The sequence below is a fragment of the Trachypithecus francoisi genome, unplaced genomic scaffold (genome assembly GCF_009764315.1).
Source record: "Trachypithecus francoisi isolate TF-2019V2 unplaced genomic scaffold, Tfra_2.0 Lachesis_group6, whole genome shotgun sequence".
In the NCBI taxonomy this organism is placed as follows: Eukaryota; Metazoa; Chordata; class Mammalia; order Primates; family Cercopithecidae; genus Trachypithecus; species Trachypithecus francoisi.
In genome coordinates, this window is record NW_022681471.1 from 96,961,843 (window position 1) to 96,986,118 (window position 24,276).

At 38.9% G+C, this 24,276-nt stretch overlaps 1 protein-coding gene across 1 annotated transcript in view; it reads right to left on the bottom strand.

Annotated features, from left to right (window-relative positions):
- Nucleotides 1-9,396: 9,396 nt before the first annotated feature.
- The window catches only part of USP9X (ubiquitin specific peptidase 9 X-linked), a 144,891-nt gene continuing 130,011 nt past the window's right edge, over nucleotides 9,397-24,276 (bottom strand). The window contains 11 exon segments of the mRNA XM_033201721.1: nucleotides 9,397-9,534; nucleotides 11,297-11,346; nucleotides 11,349-11,391; nucleotides 12,104-12,316; nucleotides 12,471-12,627; nucleotides 16,741-16,829; nucleotides 16,916-17,136; nucleotides 18,439-18,624; nucleotides 22,220-22,349; nucleotides 22,795-23,020; nucleotides 24,042-24,165. Of these exon segments, the coding sequence (XP_033057612.1) occupies nucleotides 9,397-9,534; nucleotides 11,297-11,346; nucleotides 11,349-11,391; nucleotides 12,104-12,316; nucleotides 12,471-12,627; nucleotides 16,741-16,829; nucleotides 16,916-17,136; nucleotides 18,439-18,624; nucleotides 22,220-22,349; nucleotides 22,795-23,020; nucleotides 24,042-24,165 (1,577 nt within the window).

A 24,276-nucleotide genomic window follows, 5' to 3' on the forward strand; every position in this document is an offset into this window, starting at 1 on the left:
TGCTGGGATTACAGGCTTGAGCCACCGCGCCCGGCCCAATGTACTTATTTTCAAATGAGGTTCAAATCAGAGCTACGAAAAAGTAAAAGGCGTATTTCAGTTTTCTTTTTTTTTTTTTTTTTTTTTTTTTTTTTTTTTTTTTGAGGCGGAGTCTTGCTCTGTCGCCCAGGCTGGAGTGCAGTGGCGCAATCTCGGCTCACTGCAAGCTCCGCCTCCCGGTTCACGCCATTCTCCTGCCTCAGCTTCCCAAGTAGCTGGGACTACAGGCGCCCGCCACCTCGCCCGGCTAGTTTTTTTTGTATTTTTAGTAGAGACGGGGTTTCACCATGTTAGCCAGGATGGTCTACGATCTCCTGACCTCGTGATCCGCCCGTCTCGGCCTCCCAAAGTGCTGGGATTACAGGCTTGAGCCACCGCGCCCGGCTCAGTTTTCAAAGTTGTAATCCCACATCAAATTTGTAACAAAAGCTGCTCCTCAACAGGAGTTCACACTAAATGCATTGCAAAGAACTACTGTGGGGGGAAAAACTATTGCGATTGATGTATAGCAGAATTTAAAATATGGGATATTATTTTAGGCCACTGTATTTTCTTTTAATCTAGACACAAAATGTAACACTATATTTCAGCTATGGTATATCTGCAAACAAATTCAGAATTAAAAAAAAAAAAAAAACCTTACTTGACTTTTTCCCGCGCTCACTAGTCAAATTTAGAAGGCTAAGTTTTTTGTTGTTGTTGTTTTGTTTTTGTTTTGTTTTTTTGAGATGGATTTTTGCTCTTGTTGCCCAGGCTGGAGGGCAATGGCGTGATCTTGGCTCATTGTGACTTCCACCTCCCGGGTTCAAGCAATTCTCCTGCCTCAACCTCCCAAGTAGCTGGGATTACAGGCGCCCGCCACCACGCCTGGCTAATTTTTGTATTTTTTTCGTAGAGACAGGGTTTCACCATGCTGGCCAGGCTGGTCACGATCTCCTGACTTCAAGTGATCCGCCTGCCTCAGCCTCCCAAAGTGTTGGAATTACAGGCGTGAGCCACCATGCCAGGCCAGAAGGCCATGTTTTAACAACTGTTTTCAAACCAACCTAATACCAAACTTCAATATTTAGTAGGAGATTCAGGTATGACATTATATATGCATTCTTTTAGTTCTATCCTTAAATCTTCAGTTAATTCTTGACTTTAAATTTGTACAGTTAAACCAGCTTCCCTAAAAGTAATTCCTCTTTTTTGTTTACAGCTGTAAGCTGCTTTTGTGATGAGTATTGCCCATTGCACTTCAGCATAGCGGAACAGCAGTTAAAAGCCTACATGTGGATTGCATATTGATAAATTGTTACTCCTCAAAAGCACCTGATAATATAAGTGTCACTCTTCGTTACTTTATCACCCTTTTCTAGAGACAAAAGCACAGAATGAGAGGGACATCCTGTAGCCATTTCTATTTTACATTCTTCTCCAGCCTGCACTCTTGAACAGTGAATTATTTTCCTTGTAATAATGGAGTATTTGCTAATATCAGTGTAAGAGGCATAGTTCAAGAGTGCTGTGCTGATAAGTGCTAAACAATAACCCATCATCCAGTTTATCTAGCACTTAACGTTACTGAGTTACGAAACCAAGCTTCAGTGGCCATTAGTAAGGCAAACCTGCTACCATTTTAGTGCAAGTCTGAATTTTTGGTTTTTGCTTTTCTGTTAGACAAAAATTCTGATCTTGGACTGGGTGCAGTGGCTCATGCCTCTAATCACAGCACCTTTGAGAGGATGAGGTAGGCAGATCACCTGAAGTCAGGAGTTCGAGATCAGCCTGGCCAACATGGCGAAACCCTGTCTCTACTAAAAATACAAAAATTAGCCGGGCGTGGTGGCACACACCTGTAATCCCAGCTACTCAGGAGGCTGAGGCAGGAGAATCTCTTGAATCCAGGATGCGGAGGTTGCAGTGAGCTGAGATCACACCACTGCACTCCAGCCTGGGCGACAGAGCGAGGCTCCGTCTCAAAAAAATAATAATAATAAAATAAAAAATAAAAAATCCAATCTTGGAGCAATAGAAAAGGCTAACTACAACCTAAGTGCTTATTTAAAACCAACTTAGCCCGGTATGGTGGCTCACGCCTGTAATCCCAGCACTTTGGGAGGCCAAGGTGGGTGGATCACAAGGTCAAGAGATAGAGACCATCCTGGCTAACACGATGAAACCCTGTCTCTAATAAAAATACAAAAACATTAGCCAGGCATGGTGGCGGGTGCCCATAGTCCCAGCTACTCGGGAGACTGAGGCAGGAGAATAGCGTGAACCCGGGAGGTGGAGCTTGCACTGAGCCGAGATCGTGCCACTGCACTCTAGCCTGGGCAACAGAGCAAGACTCTGTCTCAAAAAACAAAACAACAACAAAACAAAACAAACAAAAATAGCTTTAGTTTTCAAGTCTCTTTAGTACATTCATTCTTTGACTAAGTCAGACTTCCTAAAGAAGATATTTTGGGAATCTGTGTATGGGTTTTCTACCATTTTGCTAGAAAAGAGTCATAATAAGTGCTTAAGAAAACATTCTGAAAGTAGGTGGCTGGAAGAACTAATTACTAGTACTACTGATTAATATTCTCAGTAAGAAAAGGTTACTAACTTACCAAATTTAAGCAGTCCCATCTAGGTTTCTGATTGATTTTAAACACAGCCTGAAAAAGTTGTTTCCTTAATCACCCAGCAGAAACACACTAGTTTACATCAAGAAATAAGGGCCACATCCTACACATATAGACACCTGAGGAAAATGGATTCTGAAGGGCTTTCCCTCAACACACCATGTGCCCTAAATATTGACTCATTTCCTTGACATCCTGCAAATGCTTCCTGTTGCTAACAACCATCGTGCAGGCAGTAGTTGGTGGGTCAGAATGGAATGCAATTCTGAACCTCCATGAAGCATATCCTTCCTTCTCTCTGGCCCTAGCAGCGTGGGAATTAAGACCCAGACAAAATCATCATTACTTCTGAACTCCAAAGGTGTACCAATGTTTTAATGGGTGGGGGAAGAATTAGATGAGAACATAAGAGAATTAATGGCAAGTGATTTAAGAAACACAGCAGCAACACTGTTAAGAATACATTTCTATTCCTCATGCAACTGAATTGCTAAAAAGGACTCCATGGAAAAAATGTTCCAATATCCAAAGTACCCATTTGGAATACTTTGTTTTTAAACACATCTATAGGGTTGAATATAAATAGAAAATGAACACAATTTTTACTATCTTGCAAGGTGGCCCCCACTTGCTTACCTTTGAGGAGTTTGGCTAGCGCTGGGAAGGCTACAGAAGCCAGTCTCTCTCTACATATATTTTTTGAGACAGTTTCACTCCATCGCCCAGGATGCAGTGCAGTGGCCCCATCTCAGTTCACTGCAACCTCTGCCTCCTGGTTCAAGCGACTCTTGTGCCTCAGCCTCCTGAGTAGCTGTGATTACAGGTGTGTGCCACCACACCCAGCTAATTTTTGTATTTTTAGTAGAGACAGGGTTTCACAATGTTGGCCAGGCTGGTCTCGAACTCCCGACCTCAGGTGATCCGCCCACCTCGGTCTTCCCAACTGGTGGGATTACAGGCGTGAGCCAACGCGCCTGGCCTCTGTAACTCATTTTCTAACATAGGGAGTGTTTTGACAGGCAGAGACGAGTCCAGGACAGCTGAATCATACTGGCAGAGCAAGAAAGTCCACTTGGTGTGTTAACTATAACGTATGTGAAAACTAGAAGCTATGACACAAAACTATCTCAAGAAGACCGCTTACACAGGGCACTTCAGTAATAATTTGGTGACTCCTTAAAGGTTCAGTTCCATCAAGCCACTTCTTCATAAACTTGTAAATTGGCCAGCTTTGTTAGCAATTACACATAAAAATAGAATTTCTAATTTCCATTAATGGAAAAAAAAAAAACAATGAGAAGAGTCCACGACAAAAACCTATTTCCAGATGTGAAAAGACATTTGTCATGACAAAGATTACTACGAGATGGGATATCCCACGTTTTAATATCCATGAAAGTCAGTGATTTTGCTTGCTGAGGCGCCTTGTAACCAATGGCATCTTGGACTTGCTGAAATGCAGTATATTCTGTCTAGTGTTAATGGATCAGAACGAGACTTGTTTTCTCAGGTGATGGCTAAAATGATTCCTATTTCACTCTTGAGTTTTGACCACTTAAATAGAATGACCTTAAAAAATCAACTTTTATTTAGCTCTGAAATTTGCTCTATTTAGGAAAGTTTTTTGGTGTAGTTTAAGAAATTTCTCTTGAGATTTTACATCCCTGAAGTTACTGAAACGTCTTATGTAACCCGAACTTTAGTAAGCTATCTAAACTTTCAGGTATAGATAAAAATAAAGATGTCAACTTTTTGCCTATCTGTAAGTTATCAGATTACAATGAAGCAATTCGTAATATTGGCGGCGATGTAGATTTTCAGTTAGATGTACTCATGTAGCTAAAAATACGTAAAATACAGTCTAATCCAACTGGAGGGAGTTTTCCAAATTGCAGAAAAGTTAAATATTAGTTTTCCATAAAAAAAAAAGTCAGTGAAATTAAATCCAATGAGAATCTGAGATTTGTCTTTCAGCAGTTCTTGAAGTAACCCAACTTGAGGAAAGCACCGCCAGGTTTCTGTGGAAATCTTATTTCCCTGGTACATGACAACAAAGAGCTATTTCTAGACACTAAAAACAGCAGAAGGCCCAGCACTTTGGGAGACCGAAGCGGGCGGATCACGAGGTCAGAAGATCGAGACCATCCTGGCTAACACAGTGAAACCCCGTCTTTACCAAAAATATAAAAAAATTAGCCGGGCACGGTGGCGGGCGCCTGTAGTTCCAGCTACTCGGGAGGCTGAGGCAGGAGAATGGCGTGAACCTGGGAGGCGGAGCTTGCAGTGAGCCGAGATCACGCCACTGCACTCCAGCCTGGGCAACAGAGCAAGACTCCATCTCAAAACAAAACAAAACAAAAGAAAAAAACAAAAAAACAGCAGATGGAACTTGCTAGAGAGTTAACTGAACTTTCACTTCCCTGGCTCCCCTCAAAACATGTGGTCTGTTTTATTTACAACTTAAGAGAACTGTGAAACACCAGTTTGTCGAATCTTAGTTTTATATAAAGTCTGCAATTAGATCACAACTCATTTCTTTGAGGTCCTTGGGTGTGAATCCACTTTGGGTATACACAATGACGGCTGAATTCCTCATAAACATTCCCCTTTAAAACATTCCCTTCAGCTCTATTACACCTCTACCTTCTGTTTAAAAATCTTGTATTAATAAATAAAGGGAAAACCGAAATTGAATTTATAAAGTTTTATTTTTGTATATGTGCTAAATCTTAGGAACTGTGAACAATCTTCATGTCAGTCTGTTGGCTTGTAAAAGGCTAAGAAGTGCATGACTTGGGTGGTGAAATTTCCTTTTAGGAATCTGAATCTCAAAATAAATTTTCACACATTTGCAGTTTTAAAATGTGGTGCACCTTGCCCCCGCTTCTTTTACACCTATAAATTTGGAGGGAAAGTGCTAAGTTTCTGCAAACTTTTTAAAATAATTGTTATAAATACAATCGGCAGCAAATTCTCAATACATTTAGCACTTCTGTAGTGTTTTATCACACTCAAAAACCTTATTTGCAAAAACTAAACTCAACATATGTGTAGGACCAATTCTGGTTGAGTCCTACTATGAAACCAGTACTTTTTTTCTTTCTTCTTGGTAACACAAAAACTGGGGTGTAGGGGAGTGTTTTCCTTTATCAGCAGTATGTAGTACCTTTAAACTAGAGACCAAAACTGGGCACTTACAATGAAAAGGCAATTTTCTTATCCAGCTATAATCCTAAATAAGGCAGGATATATCCACCAAATTAACCACAAAATTCAGCAAAGTAAAATAGCTCGTGGGAGAACATAAGCTGGAAAAATACTAATAAAAAAACTGAATAACTTTGAAGTAGTCATCTGAATATTCACAGACTTGTTTTCATTTACAAATGTAAGTGAAATAAAAAAGGCTCCTCATCTTTCTAACCACTACTAGGATTAAGGATTTAAGTTATTCACTAAGTTAATCATGAAAAAAAAAAAAGAAAACATCTTAATAATTCTAAATTTGTATACACAATGAAGACACAAGGCTGGGAAATTATCACCAGGAGAAAAATCAATGAAAGAAAAAAAATGTTATTTCTGCCTCTACAATGCTAAACATGAAAATTCAGTTGGTGGAGGGCTTAGAAACAGCAGCAATATGGTTTTTTTAAACAAGTTGTGCACTGAAATACTTAGATACAATAGGGCAAAAGCCCTTGTTCACACGGTTTTACAACTAAAATATCTTCAGTCTTTATGGTAACACATTCTACTGTCTTCTATAATCATGTCGTTTAGAATTCTGGGGGCTATTTCTTTCAAAGCAACACTGGCGATTCTGCAAACATCTAAAATAGGAAATATATGGCTCAAAAAATCAGTTGAGGGTGAACTAAATAATCCTTAGGCACTTTGAAGACTTGAAATTTAAAATGTGCCGCGTATGTTCAGAAAAAGACCTCAAAATCACCATGATGTTGCTCTTACAATAACATGCATCTTTAAATTTCTGGTTATACATTAATGCTTGCTTTAAGAGTTAAATATAGAAAATAATTTGCACAAACAAAAATAACTCCACTTTCCCTTGCTCCTGGTCACAACACAGACCACTCTTCCTCAAATGGAGACAAAAATGATTCATGAGCCCCTCACCTGGCACAAGGGGGTTTGTAAATTCAAAGCAACCAAAGTTGGGCTCTTCCTCCAAGTAGAAAAATTCACAGCCTTTTTTGTATGTCAAGTTCTTCTCAACTAGGAAGTCATTAAAGTTTTTAAGTACATTACATATTTTGTTAAGGAGCAGGAATATATAAATCTCCTCTCAGATGGTGAGATAGTACACCTAACAATAGTAACTCATTCAAATAAAGTTAACCTATTTCATTTGTTTAAAGAGCTTGGAATCAAGAAACTTTTAAATTAAATAACTACCAATTGGGGCCGGGCATGGTGGCTCACACCTGCAATCCCAGCACTCTGTGAGGCCGAGGCGGGCGGATCACCTGAGGTCAGGAGTTCAAGACCAGCCTGGCCAACATGGTGAAACCCTGTCTCTACAAAAATTAGCTGGGTGTGGTGGTGGGTGCCTGTAATCCCAGCTACTCAGAAGGCTGAGGCGGAAGAATCGCTTGAAACCAGGAGGCGACGTTGTAGTGAGCCAAGATTGTGCCACTGCACTCCAGCCTGGGTGACAGAGCGAGACTCCATCTCAAAGAAGAAAACAACAACAAAAAAAATAAAACTATCAGTTGGAATTGCAAACACCGTAACTTTCACTCAAAGTAAAAACTATCTGGTGTCAAAATGTCCTACTATTGCAGGAACACCTAGAAGCACAGGTTGACTACAGAGTACTACAAATAAGATACCCAAAGCTTTATCTTAAATACCTGCCCCTTTTAATCACAAAATAATGCAATGCTCAATTTTGTTTCTGCTTTGTTCAGTTCCAAGTGTAGCCTTTTGACAAAACATTTCTCTACTAACTGAATTGTAAAAAATACAACCAAGCTTGTGCTCATTAAATATACATGTATATAAAAAACATACAAAAAGTACAAGATTATGTTAGGAAACTTTTACAGTGTCAACATCCTGATTTCTCAAAATCTTCAGTAAAGGGCCAAAGGTCAAATCTTTCTGTGCACAAAAACTCAGTGTGACTGAAATCCTGAATCAGTGTCATGCCTAGGCATGCTATGCACAGAATGAATTTTAATATGCAGTCCTCTGTGGAAAAAAAAGGACAAAAAAAGTAACCAAAAAAAAAAAAACCAAAAACACACCACAGGACAAAAAGTTCTTCTTAAATCAAATTCTATTTGTGAATTCAGCAAAATAATTTCTATAAAATAAAACAGCAAAATATTTAAATAGAGTAGGGTGGGCTGTATCTGTTTGCAGGGTATTTGGTTTTTAGACAGGTTCCAAAAAATTACACACATTCAAGTTACCAATTCTCTTTTAAATACAGTATGAACTGAGGAGTTCCTTATTTGTAATCAAATGTTTATTCTGAAATTGTGATATCTCAATTATATTAACTAACCAGTAGTTTCTTTTTTAATGAGACCCTGCTTTGAACTTTTTGGAATAATGGAAGAGGAGCTAGGACAATTCTTGCTTTCAAGTAAAATTGTGACTGAGCAGAAAATCAGCCAGCTGTCTTGGTGCAGAGGGGTACTCCAAGTACCGTGGGATTCTGATGACTTCCACGTCACTGGGATCCAGCAGAAGGAAAGTTTGAGAAGATTCACCTAATAAACGCTACCAAAGAAACAAAACAAGCACACCAAATACAGTCTTCTATTATGCTCCAGCATCTTGGCATAGCAAATTTTTGCATATTTGTTTTAAATTTTTTAAAATTCCCATTACTGATACGTAAGTGTTCTTTATCCCACCCAGAGATTGAACTGTCAAACATTATACATAAGGAACATATGTGCAACTGAAAACAGCCTGTTTGTCACATTTCTCCCCTTGTTTTATATTTTAATATTCTAGGTGTAAGAAGTAAAAGCTCTGAGTAATACAGCTGTCACTTCTCGGACAACTGCTGTCATTATGGTAACTTTTTCCTCACTGGCTACACTAACTTGGTGTGAAGCCATGCTAAATGTTACAGCATAACTATAGCTTCAAAGTGATTAACCTAATTATCAGAATAAAAAGGCAATGAAAAAAAATCTAGAAACAGTGTTACATCACCAATTTTCCACATCAACCAAATAATTTAAAGGTTACCAGCCTTACATTGCTCATAGCAAAATTGACTCCAGTGGCAAAGAATTAATATGAAACTATTGGTGTGGTTGACATGAATGGGCTCTGTTTTGTTGCTGTTGGTTTTTTTGTAAAGGAGCTGAACCAACTGCCATGAGGCAGGCAACACTGGTTGCAGAGTGCAGTGGGTATAACAAGAAAATTAACTTTTGTAGTTTGTGTAGATCTGTGAGTCTCATCAAGAAAAAAGTTTCTTGCTTAAGAATTAACAGTCAACATTAATATACTATATACACCTTTGCCATTTACACATTAGCATCAGGCCATTTATTACAAAACACTATACACTTTCCACTGCAGGCGGGTTATATATTGACAGCAAATTTCTGCAGATAAGACAGTGAATAAACTCTCCACTCCATGTTGATTAGGAATAGTTTTTCTAGTTTTAAATATTAGCCAGACACAGAAAAAGGTTGGACTGTAAGGCCTGGGTGCACAGTCTTGATGGAACCAGTTAATTATGTGCATTTCATTGATCCTTGGCTTGAGGTGGGGATACTTCTTCACTGCCTTCATAATTTTCTTGTGCTCGTTGGCCAGTTCTCTGAGGGTTGTTCATGTGATGTGCTGCTGGGCCTGTATATGGCTGTCCATGCACATGGTTATTCTGGGAAAGGAGAAGAGATCTGCATGTTAAAACTTTTCACATAGTAAAACAACTTCAAAATCATGGTCTAAAGTCTCTAGAAATGTAAACTTTTATTCTTGGGACTTACTCTGTAAATACCGTTGGACTACGATTGTGCAAGAACAAAAACAAAAACAAAAAAAGGCTTGAAAGAGAAAAACATAGTGTAAATGCAAACCCCCAAACCCTGAATAAGAGCAGTGATTGTGTAGGTCCACATACATCTTTGGCCAAAGTGATTTTTAGTGCCAAAATGATTTAGACTCAAGTCTGGCAAATAAAGGATTAACCCACTGTTGCTCTTGGTAAAAAATGTTCAGAAAACGATCTATGAGCATCTATTGACTCTTCCACATGCTAAATCCAATCGACTAACCATGATACAAGATAAACAGTAGTAACCCTGAACTCACAATAATGCTGACTAAAAGCAGAACAATGTTCAAGATGATAAAGTAACCAGGCATGATTAACATAAGAGCTTTCTCAGGGTCAAAGGAAGTTAACACTTCCATTGTGGATTTGGTTCCTTAACCTTTTAAAATGTCTGAACCCTACAGTGCTCTCATTTTTTTGTACATGCTCCATCAGCCAAGCTAAGATTCTAGACTTTTTTTTTTTGAGATAGAGTTCACTCTTGTTGCCCAGGCTGGAGTGCAATGGTGCTATCTCGACTCACCACAACCTCCATCTCCTGGGTTCAAGAGGTTCTCTTGCCTCAGCCTCCCGAGTAGCTGGGATTACAGGCATGCGCCACCAAACCCAGTTAATTTTGTATTTTGAGTAGAGACAGGGTTTCTCCATGTTGGTCAGGCTGGTCTCAAACTCCTCACCTCAGGTGATCTGCCTGCCTCAGCCTCCCAAAGTGTTGGGATTACAGGCGCAAGCTACTGCGCCCGGTCGGGCTTTACTTTCTATAGATGAAAATATGTATGCTGAATGTGTACTTCCTAACTATTCAGTTTGCTTCTATGTACACAGTGAAATGTAAGAAAGAATGCCTGAAATGTTTCTCCAAGTATAGTTCCTGGACCATCAGCAGCATCACTTGGGAACTTGTCAGAAATGTTCATTTTCCAGTCCCTTGAAGACCTATGAAATCAGACACTTTGGGGTAGCGTCTAGCCCTCTGCTGGAGCAAGCCCTCCAGGGAGACTCATGCCTGTTCAAGTTTGAGTACCATTGCCTCACAAGAGCTGATTTAGTCACATTTCGGTTTCAGAAAGAAAAGTTTTCATTTAGAATGTTTCTTCATCTCATTTCTTTTGCTATTTATTTACTAGTTTATTTACTTTATAGCTAATCACCTATGGAAATCTACCCAAATCCTTTTTTTTCTAGTGATTTTTACCATCACTGAAACGTATGGCTAAGTAACCAAGGACTTCTTACTTCATTGCATATCTTAATGTTTTTGGAATCCAGGTGAAGATTTTGCCTCACAGGAAATGTCACCACAATCCTTACAATGATGATTTCATGTTGACATAAATTCTCATAGTTTTATTAACTACCAGCATAAGGACACCTTCTTGACAAGGAAAACCCTACAGTGGTTAAGTTCAAACACGTTACACCATGACCCCTGCTCCAAACCATTCCTCTTCTGATCATGCTCCCAAAGCTAGTAGATAATCCTACCTGTTACTTTGTAGTCACAACCAACAATTGAGTCATCCTCTAAAATTAAGCATAAAACCTAGTTCTAGGGGATAAAACCACAAACTGACTCCTGTTTTACCTGTTGATACTGAGATCCAGGTGAATGGGGGTACAATGGGGCATCTTCAGTGGAGGCGACTCATGTTCATCTGGGGCATCTTGGTCATCTGGCTCCTAATTTTGAATATTTCAAGATAAAGAATTATGTAGGCAAACTCAAGTTTATTTTTAATTTCTATTTGAAATAAACTTTAAAAATCTACAAAACTGACCCATTAGCAACTTTTCTTTTACTGCAGATAAAGAACTTGGGGAAAAAAAACAAAAACAAAACCAAACAAAAACCTGATTTGCATTCTCTCAGAACTACTACATTTCAGACAATTTCACAGAAATTTCTCCAAAAGAAGGCTCCCTCATTAGCTTAAGATGACACACAATAAACATTTTTCTTTTCTGTTTTTGAGATGGAGTTTCGCTCTTGTCCCCCAGGCTGGAGTGCACTGGCACGATCTCTGCTCACTGCAGCCTCCACCTCCTGGGTTCAAGTCATTCTCTAGCCTCAGCCTCCCAAGTAGATGAGATTACAGGCGCCACCACCATGCCTGGCTCATTTTTCTATTTTTAGTAGAGATGGGGGTTTCACCATGTTGGCCAGGCTGGTCTTGAACTTCTGACCTCAGGTGATCCGCCTGCCTTGGCCTTCCAAAGTGCTGGGATTACAAGCATGAGCCACTGCGCCCAGCCAAATAAACATTTTTCAAAACCCAAAACTTCAACATAATCTTTTAATAATATCATTAATACATAAACACTGGCCTATAAAATAAAGAATTACTTTGCTCTCTTCCATTTCTATCTGCTGCACACTGGTGGCTTTTTTTACCTCCTCTGGACAGAGTTCACAAGCTTTTGCAAGTGTCATCCTAGCACTATGTGATCTCTCCAAGAAATAACCATTTGATGTTTCATTGCTTTGCACTGGGGGAGACCAATTGTTGTAAGTGTACTGAGGATTGCCAGTATATGGTCTTCTTTCAAGTTCATCTCCAAGCCATTCCACCGCCCAGGTCCACTTTCTTTTAAGATCTCCATTGCCCTGCAAAAGAAAATAAGACCACATATATAAGAGGATTTGGAATACTTCAAAGTTAACTTAAAATGACAACCCCAAGTTCTCATTCTCTTCTTTTAAAACAGAATCCTTAATTCTGATTAAGATTTCTACAAAATTGTAAGAAAAAAATCCTCACCTGCAGGATTTGGTAAGCAACAGGACAGTTACTAAATAGAGCTACCATACATTTTATACACTGGTATGCTCTTTTTTGATAGTGATTCTTAGATCGTTGGATTGTGTCAAACAGCCCATCTCGGTCATCTGGAATTCCTTTCAGTGCATTATGAATTCTGAAAGAGAACCAGATAAAAAATAAAAACATCTAAAATCTAATAGCTAATATATACTGAGTGCCTACTATGTGCCACTCAATAATGTCTCTGATTTAGTCATTTAATCTAACATTAGACAACAGGTATTATTATTAAACCTTCATTTATTTATTTTTTTGAGACGAAGTCTCGCTCTGTCACCCGGGCTGCAGTGCAGTGGTGCCATCTTGGCTCACTGCAAGTTCTGCCTCCTGGGTTCATGCTCTTCTTCTGCCTCAGCCTCCTGAGTAGCTGGGACTACAGGCACGTGCCACCACGCCCGGCTAATTTTTTGTATTTTTAGTAGAGACAGGGTTTCACCATGTTAGCCAGGATGGTCTCAATCTCCTGACCTTGTGATCCACCCGCCTCGGCCTCCCAAAGTGCTGGGATTACAGGCGTGAGCCACCATGCCCAGCCTTATTATTAAACCTTTTAACAGATGAGAAAATTGGCACAGAGTTACATAGCTTGCTGAGGTCATATAGCTGTGGAGCAGTCTGACTCCAGAGTCTGTGCTCTAACTTATTACCAATCCAAAATAATTCTGCCATGTATGCAATTTAAACACATTACCTGAAGTGAATTCAGGACACTCAAGAGTAATACAAATTTTAAAAAATAACGAAGTTTATGACTGCTGTTGTCGAGGGTAATTTGCTACACATCAATACCTTTTATAAAACTGCATCTCTGAAGGCAAGTTAGGATTCAGTGACATAATTTGGAGGTACATATTTGAATTCTAATAACGAGAATACATTGCAGGCAAAGCATTTTGACAGGCAATAGTATAATTTGGCTGATTTGCCAGTAACACAGGATTTCATTTCAGTTTCTCCCAACTACAACGGAGTAATAATACATAGCCAACTAGTTCCTGTCTTTCCCTGGAATAACTAAAACATGATTGGAGGGGCACAAACATGCCTTGTTTCTTTTGTGTTAAAAATATTATGTGCCAGTAAATAAACAAAATATTATTCAGCTATAAGCTAATGATATATGCTATAACATGGATGGACTCTGAAAACATTAAGCTAAGTGAAAGAAGTCAGACACACAAATTGCATGATTTCGTTTTTACGAAATGTCTAGAATAGGCAAATCCACAGAGACAGAGAGCAGATTAGTGGTTGCTAGGGCTGGAAGGAATGGTGAGTGACTATTTAATTGGGTAGGGGTTTCCTCTTGGAGTAATAAAAAAAATGTTCTGGGACAGGCGCAGTGGCCCACACCTGTAATCCCAACATTTTGGGAGGCTGAGGTGGGTGGATCACAAGGTCAGGAGATGGAGACCATCCTGACTAACATGGTAAAACCCCGTCTCTACTAAAAATACAAAAAAAATTAGCCGGGCGTGGTGGCGGGTGCCTGTAGTTCCAGCTACTCGGGAGGCTGAGGCAGGAGAATGGCGCGAACCTGGGAGGTGGAGCTTGCAGTGAGCCGAGATCGCGCCACTGCACTCGAGTCTGGGCAACAGAGCAAGACACCCTCTCAAAAAAAAAAAAAAAGTTCTGGAATCAGATAGTGGTAATGGCTATACAACAGTGTGCATGTACTAAAAGTCACTGAACTGTATACTTTGAAATGGTGAGTTTTGTTATGTAAATTTTACCTCAATTAGAAAACATAACCTGGACACTGAGAATTTAAAGATTCTCATGTACACTATGTATTTTACTTAATAGTACGTTTCAATTCAAAGATTTTTTTTCCTCCATCAAATGCATTCATGATTTCCAAACAAAACAGACTACTTCAACAATTTTGCAAAGCTTAATCATTTCAGACAAATCAACCATGTTCAGGCCTCTTGCTGTTTAATCTGAAACGCTTCACATAAATTGCTTTTACCTTCAGTTTTTTCAGGTAACAATGAAGTGCTAAATCATTATTTCTACCATATCACATTTTCTCCCCATATCAACCGTTCTCAAATGCCATTTTTATTAATACTATCTTCACTTGCCTATTACCTGATGCCAAGCAGTGCTGGGCACATGGTAGACACTCCATAAATATTTGAACATTGTTTACTGAATGAACTAAAAGCTCATTATGAGAAAATTATTTTCACATTTGGGCCAGTGATTCATATAACAACAGTATCTTACTAATCTGATTACACAAAAGTGTAATTCCCACATTTACTCTAGCACATATGTCTTTGCCATTATCACTTGCTCTAATCAAACAAGAGCTAAGATGTGATTAACTGGTTTAAAACTGTAAGTGCTTACAGTATTTTCCTTTTTTAAAAAATAGAGGCAAGATCTTGCTATGTTGGTCAAGCTGGCCTTGAACTCCTGGTCTCAAGTGATTCTCCTGCCTTGGCCTCCCAAAGTGTTTATTACAGGGGTAAGCCACTGTGCCCAGAAATACAACATTTTAAAAAAAGAAAACAGCAAAAGTTAGATTTCATTAAAATCCACTCTGAAGAAAGCTTTCAAATCCTATCAACATATTTAGAAGGGCACTGAATACTACCTGAATAAATGACCATAATTTTGAGCTACTATCTTTTGTGTCTCACGAAAATTTATTTTTGGTTTACTGCTATTTTTACAGTATTTGTTTGAAATCTATTATGGTAAATTTGGAGATAATTTGAAAACACTAAGTCACAAATTCTGGCGTTCGCAATCCCCACTAAAACTCCAGATTGCAACTTCTCTTTAAGCATTTTGTTGTTACAGAACTTGTTTTTGAGTTTGTTTTATTACATTGGCAGATGGGAGGCAAACTGTGACATAGGCTTTGAATTGTTTTCCCAAACAAACTATTATATTATCTTCCGTGTGGGAAGGTAAGTTCTAAAACCCGGCGGTGCTGCCAACTAATAACCATAATTTATCATCAATTATATAACTCTTGGGATTAAAGATAATATATTCAACTTTTACTGCAAAAAAAAAAAAAAAAAAAAAAAAAACGAAACAAACAGAAAAATTCCAGTGAAAGTTTGAGGACCAGTTAAGCTGGATAACCTTAGTTTTTACGGGGGAAAAAAGTTAACATTCTAAAACTTCTCATAAAAACTAATTATAATTGATCCCCTCATTATTCATGAATTCCGCATTTGTGAATTGCTTACTTCCTAAACTTTATTTATCATTGCAAAATCAATCATCAAGGTGCTTTCTTGGGCATCTGTGGACACATGCAGAGCAGCAAAAATATCAAGTTGTCCAACACAAACGTTCTTAGCTGAAGTCCAAAAGAGTGTCATTCTGTCTTGTTTCAGCTTAGGCTGTAAACAAGTGTCCTTCATGGTGTATTTAGTGCCACATTTTCCACATATTTGTGCTTTTGTTGGTTATTTTTATGTTTAAAATGACCCCCAAGTATATAATGTTGAAGTGGTATCTAATGTTCCTAACCACAAGAAGGATGTGATGCGCCTTACGGAGAATGTGTTGAGAAGCTTAAGTTCAGGCTTAAGTTACAGAGCTGTTGGCTGTGAACTCTAAGTCAACAATATATATTAAATGACTTTAAATAGAAACACACATAAAACAAGGTTATGTATTGACTGGCTGATAAAAATGTAAACAAGAGGCTTATAGAAACCTAATTCTGTATTTCCTCCTAGGAGTAATGGTTCAGTATTTGCTAACTCAGTGTCTGTGGGGACTTTACAGAATATAAATACCATGAAAAATGGAAATCGTACTTACCTAAAGCCTATTTTTACATATACTATTATACTTCATGTGACTAATGACTAAGTTACTTCAAGAGACTAATTCTAAAACAAATGTAATCTAATCATAAAATAATCCTCAGGCATCATTAATGAAATTCAAATATTTACCAAAAGCCCAAGCTAGCTCCTTCCTTAATTAAAAAAATCATTCTAAAGAAATAGGCTTATTAAGTATGAAATTTAGGCAGTGAGAGAAAAGAATAAAAGAGGAAATAAAATTCTGAGGAAAGAGGGAGAACTTGTTATTTACCCTTGTCCTAGGTTTAAGATAAAACATTCACTAGAACTCCAATAGGTTAAAAAAAAGTAGTGACTGTCAATTTCAGTTAACTCTAACACCTGGGGCAAGCCTAATTGCTTCCAGTCACAAAAAGAGTATCCACCTGTGAGTTTGCCAGGAGTCCTCAATCAGTAAGATTTGCAAAAGCAGATCCAAATAGGGCCGCAGTTCATAGGTATAGGAATATGCAACCTAAAAACAAGTAAGACATAGTGAGTAACTTAATGAAAGGAATAAGAAATCAAATTATAAACATACAAATGTTATTTTCCTTTTACCTGCCAGAGAAGTTCACTGAGGACAGTAGATGAGAACTGAGGATTCTCCCAGCAGCAAAAACGAAGCAATTTGACGGTTTCGTCTGAATTACTGCAGTCTTCAATGATTTTCTTCACATAACTTGTTCTCACAAATAAAATGTCTGCCACATTCTGCTGAATTGGCATTATAGGTTGTGATAAATTAGGATCACCAAAAGGATTGGGAAGAGGAGGATTACCTAGAATACAGATTTGTCACCAATAAAAAAACTAATAAGCTTCTCCACAATAACACACAACTTTCATGACAGAAAATAGCCTATATATAGCCTATACATTGTTTTTTTTTTTTTTAATCCTAACATGGAGTCTTGCTCTGTTGTCCAGGCTGGAGTGCAATGGCGCGATCTCAGCTCACTGCAACATCCACCTCCCATGTTCAAGCGATTCTCCTGCCTCAGCCTTCTGAGTAGCTGGGACTACAGGTGCATGCCACCACGCCTGGCTAATTTTTCTGTATTTTTGTAGAGATGCGGTTTCGCCATGTTTGCCAGGCTGGTCTTGAACTCTTGACCTCAAGTGATCCACCCGCCTCGGCCTCCCAAAATGCTGGGATTACAGGCATGAGCCACCATGCCTGGCCAAATGTTTTATTTTAGAAAAATAACATTTTAAATCAAGTTTCCTAAGCACAACAAAGAAAGTAACATTATGCATTATAATGATCAGATAGATATACCAAGATGTAAAAATGCAAAATCTACACATAAATTTTTTTTTTTTTTGGACACAGGGTCTCTCTCTGTCACCTAGGCTGGAGTGCAGTGGTGTGACCATAGCTCACTGCAGCCTTCTCCTGGGCTGAAGTGATTCTCCCACTTCAGTCTCCTGAGTAGCTGGGACTACAGGTGCACACCACCACACCCAGCCAACTTTTTTGTTGTTGTGATCCTCCTGCCTTGGCTTCCCCCAAAGCGTAGGGATTACAGGCATGAGCCACTGAGCCCAGCCTAAAAAGTTAATTCTTAAACTATTTCATAAACACGGTATCAACCTCAGTCACAAGGAGAGAGAAAAAGGATCCCCATTAAATATGTAAAAAAGGTACAGGGCTAAAATACTCCAAAGCAAAAATCTTCCTCCAGACTCTTAGTACTATATATGCTCAGCAGTATTTAAAAACTACTGTAAAGAGGGCCGGGCATGGTGGCACACACCTGTAATCCCAGCACTTTGGGAGGCCCAGGTGGGCAGATCATCTGAGGTCAGGAGTTCGAGACCAGCCTGACCAACATGGTGAAACCCTTCTCTGCTAAAAATACAAAATTAGCCGGGCGTGGTGGTGGGTGCCTGTAATCCCAGCTACTTGGGAGGCCAAGGCAGGAGAATGGCTTGAACCGGGGAGGTGGAGGTTGCAGTGAGCCGAGATCATGCCATCGCACTCCAGCCTGGGCAACAACAGCAAAACTCCGTCTCAAACAACAACAACAACAACAACAACAACAAAAGACTACTGTAACGAATGGAGCATTCAAATTTACCATTGATTGAAGACTGCATTCTTGAAGAGACATTGCAACAGCGGATCAGCTGTGACACTACTGAGTATAATTTGCCTAATTCAGCATACTGATATTTGATTGGAGGACCTGGACCTTCATCTAAAGACACAAGCATAAAGGTAGCAGGTACACTCAATTTCAGAAGCTGTGTCTTCTCTGCCACACCTACAACAAAGGAGTGAAGGGGAGAAGAAAGAGAGGGAGAAAAATGCGAGGAAAAAATTAAGATGGCAAGGGCTTCATGAACAAAACAAGCAGTTATACAAAATATCTTGTCTATAATTTTTATGATCAGAAAAATTTTGATTTGTAATTTTATCACTTTTACTTAGCATTCAGAGAATTATTTACCAGAAAAGAGAACTCATCCATTGAGTATACGTATTAACATTGTTAAACAGTGACCATGACTATGACATTCCAATCACACCGGCTCACTGTAAGGAAGATGAACACTTTTTCTTTTTTGAGACAGTCTTGCTCTCTCGCCAGGCTAGAGTGCAGTAGCGCGATCTCAGCTCACTGCAACCTCTGCCTCCCAGGTTCAAGCAATTCTCCTGTCTGAGCCTCCCCAGTAGCTGGGATTACAGGCACGTACCACGCCCAGCTAATTTTTGTATTTTTAGTAGAGGTGGGGTTTCACCATGTTGGCCTGGATGGTCTCGGTATCTTGACCGCGTGGTTCTCCTGCCTTGGCCTTCCAAAGTGCTGGGATTATGAGCCACTGCGCCCGACTGGAAGATGAACACTTTCTACGGCCTGGAGAGTCTAAAGGGACTAACCAAGACTGCAACCCTCATTTGTAAGGAGGATGAAAACAACAAAACAACTATATTAAGTAAGAAGTAAGAACTCTTGGTTTTGGCCCCTCTTCATGGTAATAAGCTAAGGAGCAGTTCTCAAACCATAACCACTTCCTCCTTCCTCGATTCCTGATTTTCTTTCTACCTCTTTTTGTTCTTATTTGCAACTCCTCCTTCCTGTCTCTTAAAAACTGATGTTTCTCCAAGTTCCCATGCCAGGCTATCTTCTCACACTGATTTCCCTGGATGATGTAGCCCACACCCATGGCTTTAATGTTCTAGATAATTTTATTCACAAAGTAAAGAAGAAAAAAAAAAAGATAATTTCATTCAGATGATTCAAAAACATTTCAAGACAAATTACTTACTGTTCTACTGTATATCTCCATTTGGGTGTCACACAGGCTCAAACTCAATCTACCCAAACTGAACTCACCCCTTTCTTCCCATAGTGTTTCTCCTCCTGTATTTCCCCTCAGTAAATGGTACCACTCACAGTTGTTTATGTTAGAATTTTGGGGATCATTCTTCACATCTCTTCCCTGTCCTGTCCTTCTCTGAATATCCAATCACCAAATCCACTGATTCCACTTCTTATAAAAAGCACCATATATCTATCTGTCCACTTGTATCTCTCTCACTGCCAGTTCTCCAGTACAGGCCACAATGATCTTATGTCTATAGATCATTTTAACACTCTCTGGGATCTTATTCCATTGCAATCCATTCCACACTGTGGCCACAGGGATCTTTCTAGATGGTATTATCTGTTCAAAACCCTACAATGGCTCATCCAATGCCTCAGTATCTCTCACAAGGCCTATTAAACCGCATGATCAGAAACTCCTGCTCAGCACTCCTGCCATTCCCATCTTACATCAATTCTAGTCAGACTGGACAACTTTCATTCCGTCCAATAAGCCACACCAAGTTTATCACGTCTTTGCATCTGCTGTTCACTCTAGATGGAAAGCTCAACTAACCAATTCCCACGTTACATTCCCCATTAAGTCTTCTGTACTCCCCAAATCCCTTCAGGTACCATGCCCCCCATGATGCACTTTGCATTTTCCCTATTAGAGCCATTAACATATTTTATGGCAACTACATTATTTGCTTCTATAGTCCATTAGGCAATCTTATTTATTGCCATATCCCCCAAAACATAATAAAAACAGGTCCACAACCTCTTACCTAAAATCCTAAGACTCCGAAAGCTATTTTAATTTTTAATTTTTTGAGACGGAGTCTCACTCTGTCTCTCAGGCTGGAGTACAGTGGCGTGATCTGAGCTCACTGCAACCTCCGCCTCCTGGGTTCAAGCGATTATCCTGCCTCAGCCTCCTGAGTAGCCGGGATGTGCCACCATGCTCGGCTAATTTTTGTATAGTTAGTAGAGAGACGGGGTTTCACCGTGTTGGTCAGGTTGGTCTTGAACTCCTGACCTCATGATCCACCCGCCTCGGCCTCCCAAAGTGCTGGGATTACAGGCGTGAGCCACCTCGTCCGGCCCAACAAAGTTTTTCATTAAGTTGGTGTCAAAATGTGTTTGTTGGGATAACCTAGCCTGAACTGACTAAAGGCTACTTACAGTCTTCATTTCTCCCTTCAGTATAAATATTTACATTTTACTGTAGAAATATTAATGTGTTCAATTGTAAGTTGTTGTCTCAGACCCTGCTATAGAGATACGGATATATGCACTGCGCCTTGCTTTTCTTAAATCCAAACAATTCTCAATCCCAATGCATATCTGATCTTAAGGACTTCATATTAAGGTTTACAGACCATACAGTATTTGTTTTCAGCAAGAAAATTTTATAAGTAGGTTACATTATGGAACAATGATGTGTGCTTTCTGAACAGGCAATATCTAAAAGAAGAGTTGAACAGAATAAGATTTTTCTGAATGTCTAAATTTGGCATTTTTAAGTTTGAAATATAGATTCCACTGATGCTTATCTAATAAATATTCTTTTCTTTCTCATCTACAAATACCCAAATATCTACAATGTGGAAAAAGGTAAGGGAAAGGAAGACAAACTAAATAGACAAATGAAAAGTACAATCTCCCTTATGTTAAAAAAGTCCATGAATCCAATGGTGATTAAGTAATGTCACAGAAAAAAACCTGAAATGACAGGTATGCCTGGATATAGAACTTCATTTTGGATATATGGCTGTTTGGTTTGTTTGCTTTTTGGAGACAGGGTCTCATTCTGTTGCCCACGCTGGAGAGCACTGATGCAATCACGGGTCACCGCAGCCTCAACCTCCTTAGCTCAAGTTATTCTCCCACCTCAGCCTCCCAAGTAGCTAGGACTACAGGCATATGCCACCACACCCAGCTAATTTTTAAATTTTATTTTGTAGAGATAGGGTCTCCCTATGGTGTCTAGGTTGGTCTCAAACTCCTGGGCTCAAGCAATCCTCTTGCTTTGGCCTCCCAAAGTGTTGGGAATACAGGCATAAGCCATTGTGCCCAGCCCTTAAATTAATATTTTAAGCAAGTATTTTTATTATCCATAATTGTAATTTACTTACACAAAAACTTATGTACAGACCAAGTCTGCTATCTAAATTTGGTGAGTATCACAACCATCTGGGGACTCCTTTGAAAACATGGATTCCCTGACATTAGCTTTGCGGATGCTGATTCAATCAGTGTGAGAAGAGGCCTAGAAACCAGTATTTTCCAAAAGCAGCCAGATTTGGCACCACTGCATTAGGAGATTAAAAAAAAAAAAATCAAGACATAGATTCTGACCTGTGTCTACTACAAAGACACATGCATAAAGTAAAAGGTGAAAGTGCCATGTTCAGATAAAATTCACAACAGGTTTTATGGGAAATTGTTTCTATTTCAAATCAGATTATATTTTATCACTTGACCTAAATGACTTCACAATTTAATATGATACATCAAAACAGAATTCTGAAAAACTTAAAATTCTTACCTAAATTGGCATACATTACAAACAGGTTGAAATACTGCTGTAAATGACGCCCATGCTCTGAAACTTCCCTTCTCAAGAGATTTAGTACTGCTCTTAGTAAGTGATCACTCAAGCTTAAGTTGTCATAAGCCTGTAAAGGATAAAACATTACCTGTTTTACAGCAACAAGGTATATGTATACTTCTATTTGCATAAAAAGGACATGCACATATGCTGATACAGGCATACATTTATGGAAGGACTGATCACACCAACTAAACTATTTTGCTTCTTCGGAAAGGGAATGAAGATCAGAGGTGGATTTCATTATAATTCTTCACACTTGTAATTTTTTTTAAAAACTAAGACTATTTTAAAAAATCTTCAAAATAGTCTCTCATATTTTTAAAGAGCCAATAATTACTATTCATTGCTATGCAGTAATATTAAATGGAACTCACTGACATCATATTGTGTGTGTGTTTCTGTTAGGTAAACATATCAAGTGGATGCACATAGGTTTGTGACTTCGACTTCCAGGAAACACAATTTATTTGTAAACATCTCATCATTTAGAAAGAAAGCTGTGCAATTACCTGACTAGAAGGTCCAGGAGAGGCAAAAGGTGAAGGACATGGCCCATCTTGCAAGGAAAAATGTGCAATAAAGACTATAAGTTTTGCAAACGCACCCCTCACTTCTGCACTAGGGCACTCCAGAAGGTATTCGGAGAAACGATTTGAAACATTAAAAAGGACGTTATGAGCAAACCAAAAACGTACATTCTTGCTGTGACGAAGGAGAATACACAATGCATCATACCTAAAATAAAACAAAAAAACTATGACTATTAATTCAATAACTTGTTCTCTATAGTAAAAGGATGAGTCTCATTGAACCAAAAAAAAAGACAAAGATCTTCCTCTATTGCTGGAGAGAGAACCAGCAAAGGTTGCTTCTAGTATTAAAACAACAGATAAATACTATGACTTGGTCTATTCTCTCAGTTACAAAACGGGTGAAAGCTTGTCCTCTAAAAATCCATTAACAAACTCTTCCTAGGTTCAGACAAAATATCACCCCCTTATCTTGACATACTATTTCTGAAATCAGTAAGTAAAAATTATTAAATCAATGTATTATAATGGCCTCTATACTTTCACAATTAGAAACTTAAGAAAACCATTTTAATTTTTTACCCTTTTAATCTGTGTCAGAATTCAATCTACGTAAGCTAAAACCTCATAAATTTCATAAGTAGCTTACACTTTTCAGTCTCATCTTGTAATCTTTGGTTTTGTTTGAGACAGGATCTTGCTCTGCTGCCCAGGCTGGAGTGCAATGGCATGGTCATGGCTCACTGCAGTCTCAACCTCCCAGGCTCCAGCAACCCTCCCACCTTAGCCTTCCGAGTAGCTGGGATTACAGGTGTATGCCACCATACTTGGGTAATTTTTTAAATCTTCTTTGAAGAGATGGGGGTCTCACTATGTTGCCTAGGCTGGTCTTGAACTCCCGAGCTCAAACAATCCTCCCACCCTGGCTTCCCAAAGTGCTGGGATTACAGGTGTGAGTCACTGTCCCCAGTCTCATCTTGTAATCTTTGGTGCAGAGATGTCAAAGATATGATACAAGGTAATAGAAGTCAGTTTCTGAATAACAAAAGGCCATGTTTAGACTAAGTAACTATTTTAATATGATTTCTCTATTGTGACCCAGTTATTTTTATTCTGTATTCCAAACTTCAAACAAAATTCTCATGGTTTAGAAAAAAATAAAGTAGTCTACTAAAGAACCAAACCAAACATTAGTATAATAGGAACGAAAATCCAAAGCAATGTACCAGTCACTGGCAGAGCCACGGACTACTTTCTTTGTGTGAAATCCTGTAGTAAAGAGGAACCTAGCAGCAAGTTGAATACTGATCATAGTGATTTCTTCTGCTTCAGGCAACAGGTGATCTTGTCCTATAAATAAAATGCAGATATAAAAACAAATTTTTATTTTCCAACCCCATTTTCAAACAAGTCTGCATTTCCATTAATTTTGAGAAGTCCTAAATTTATTAAGAACCTCTC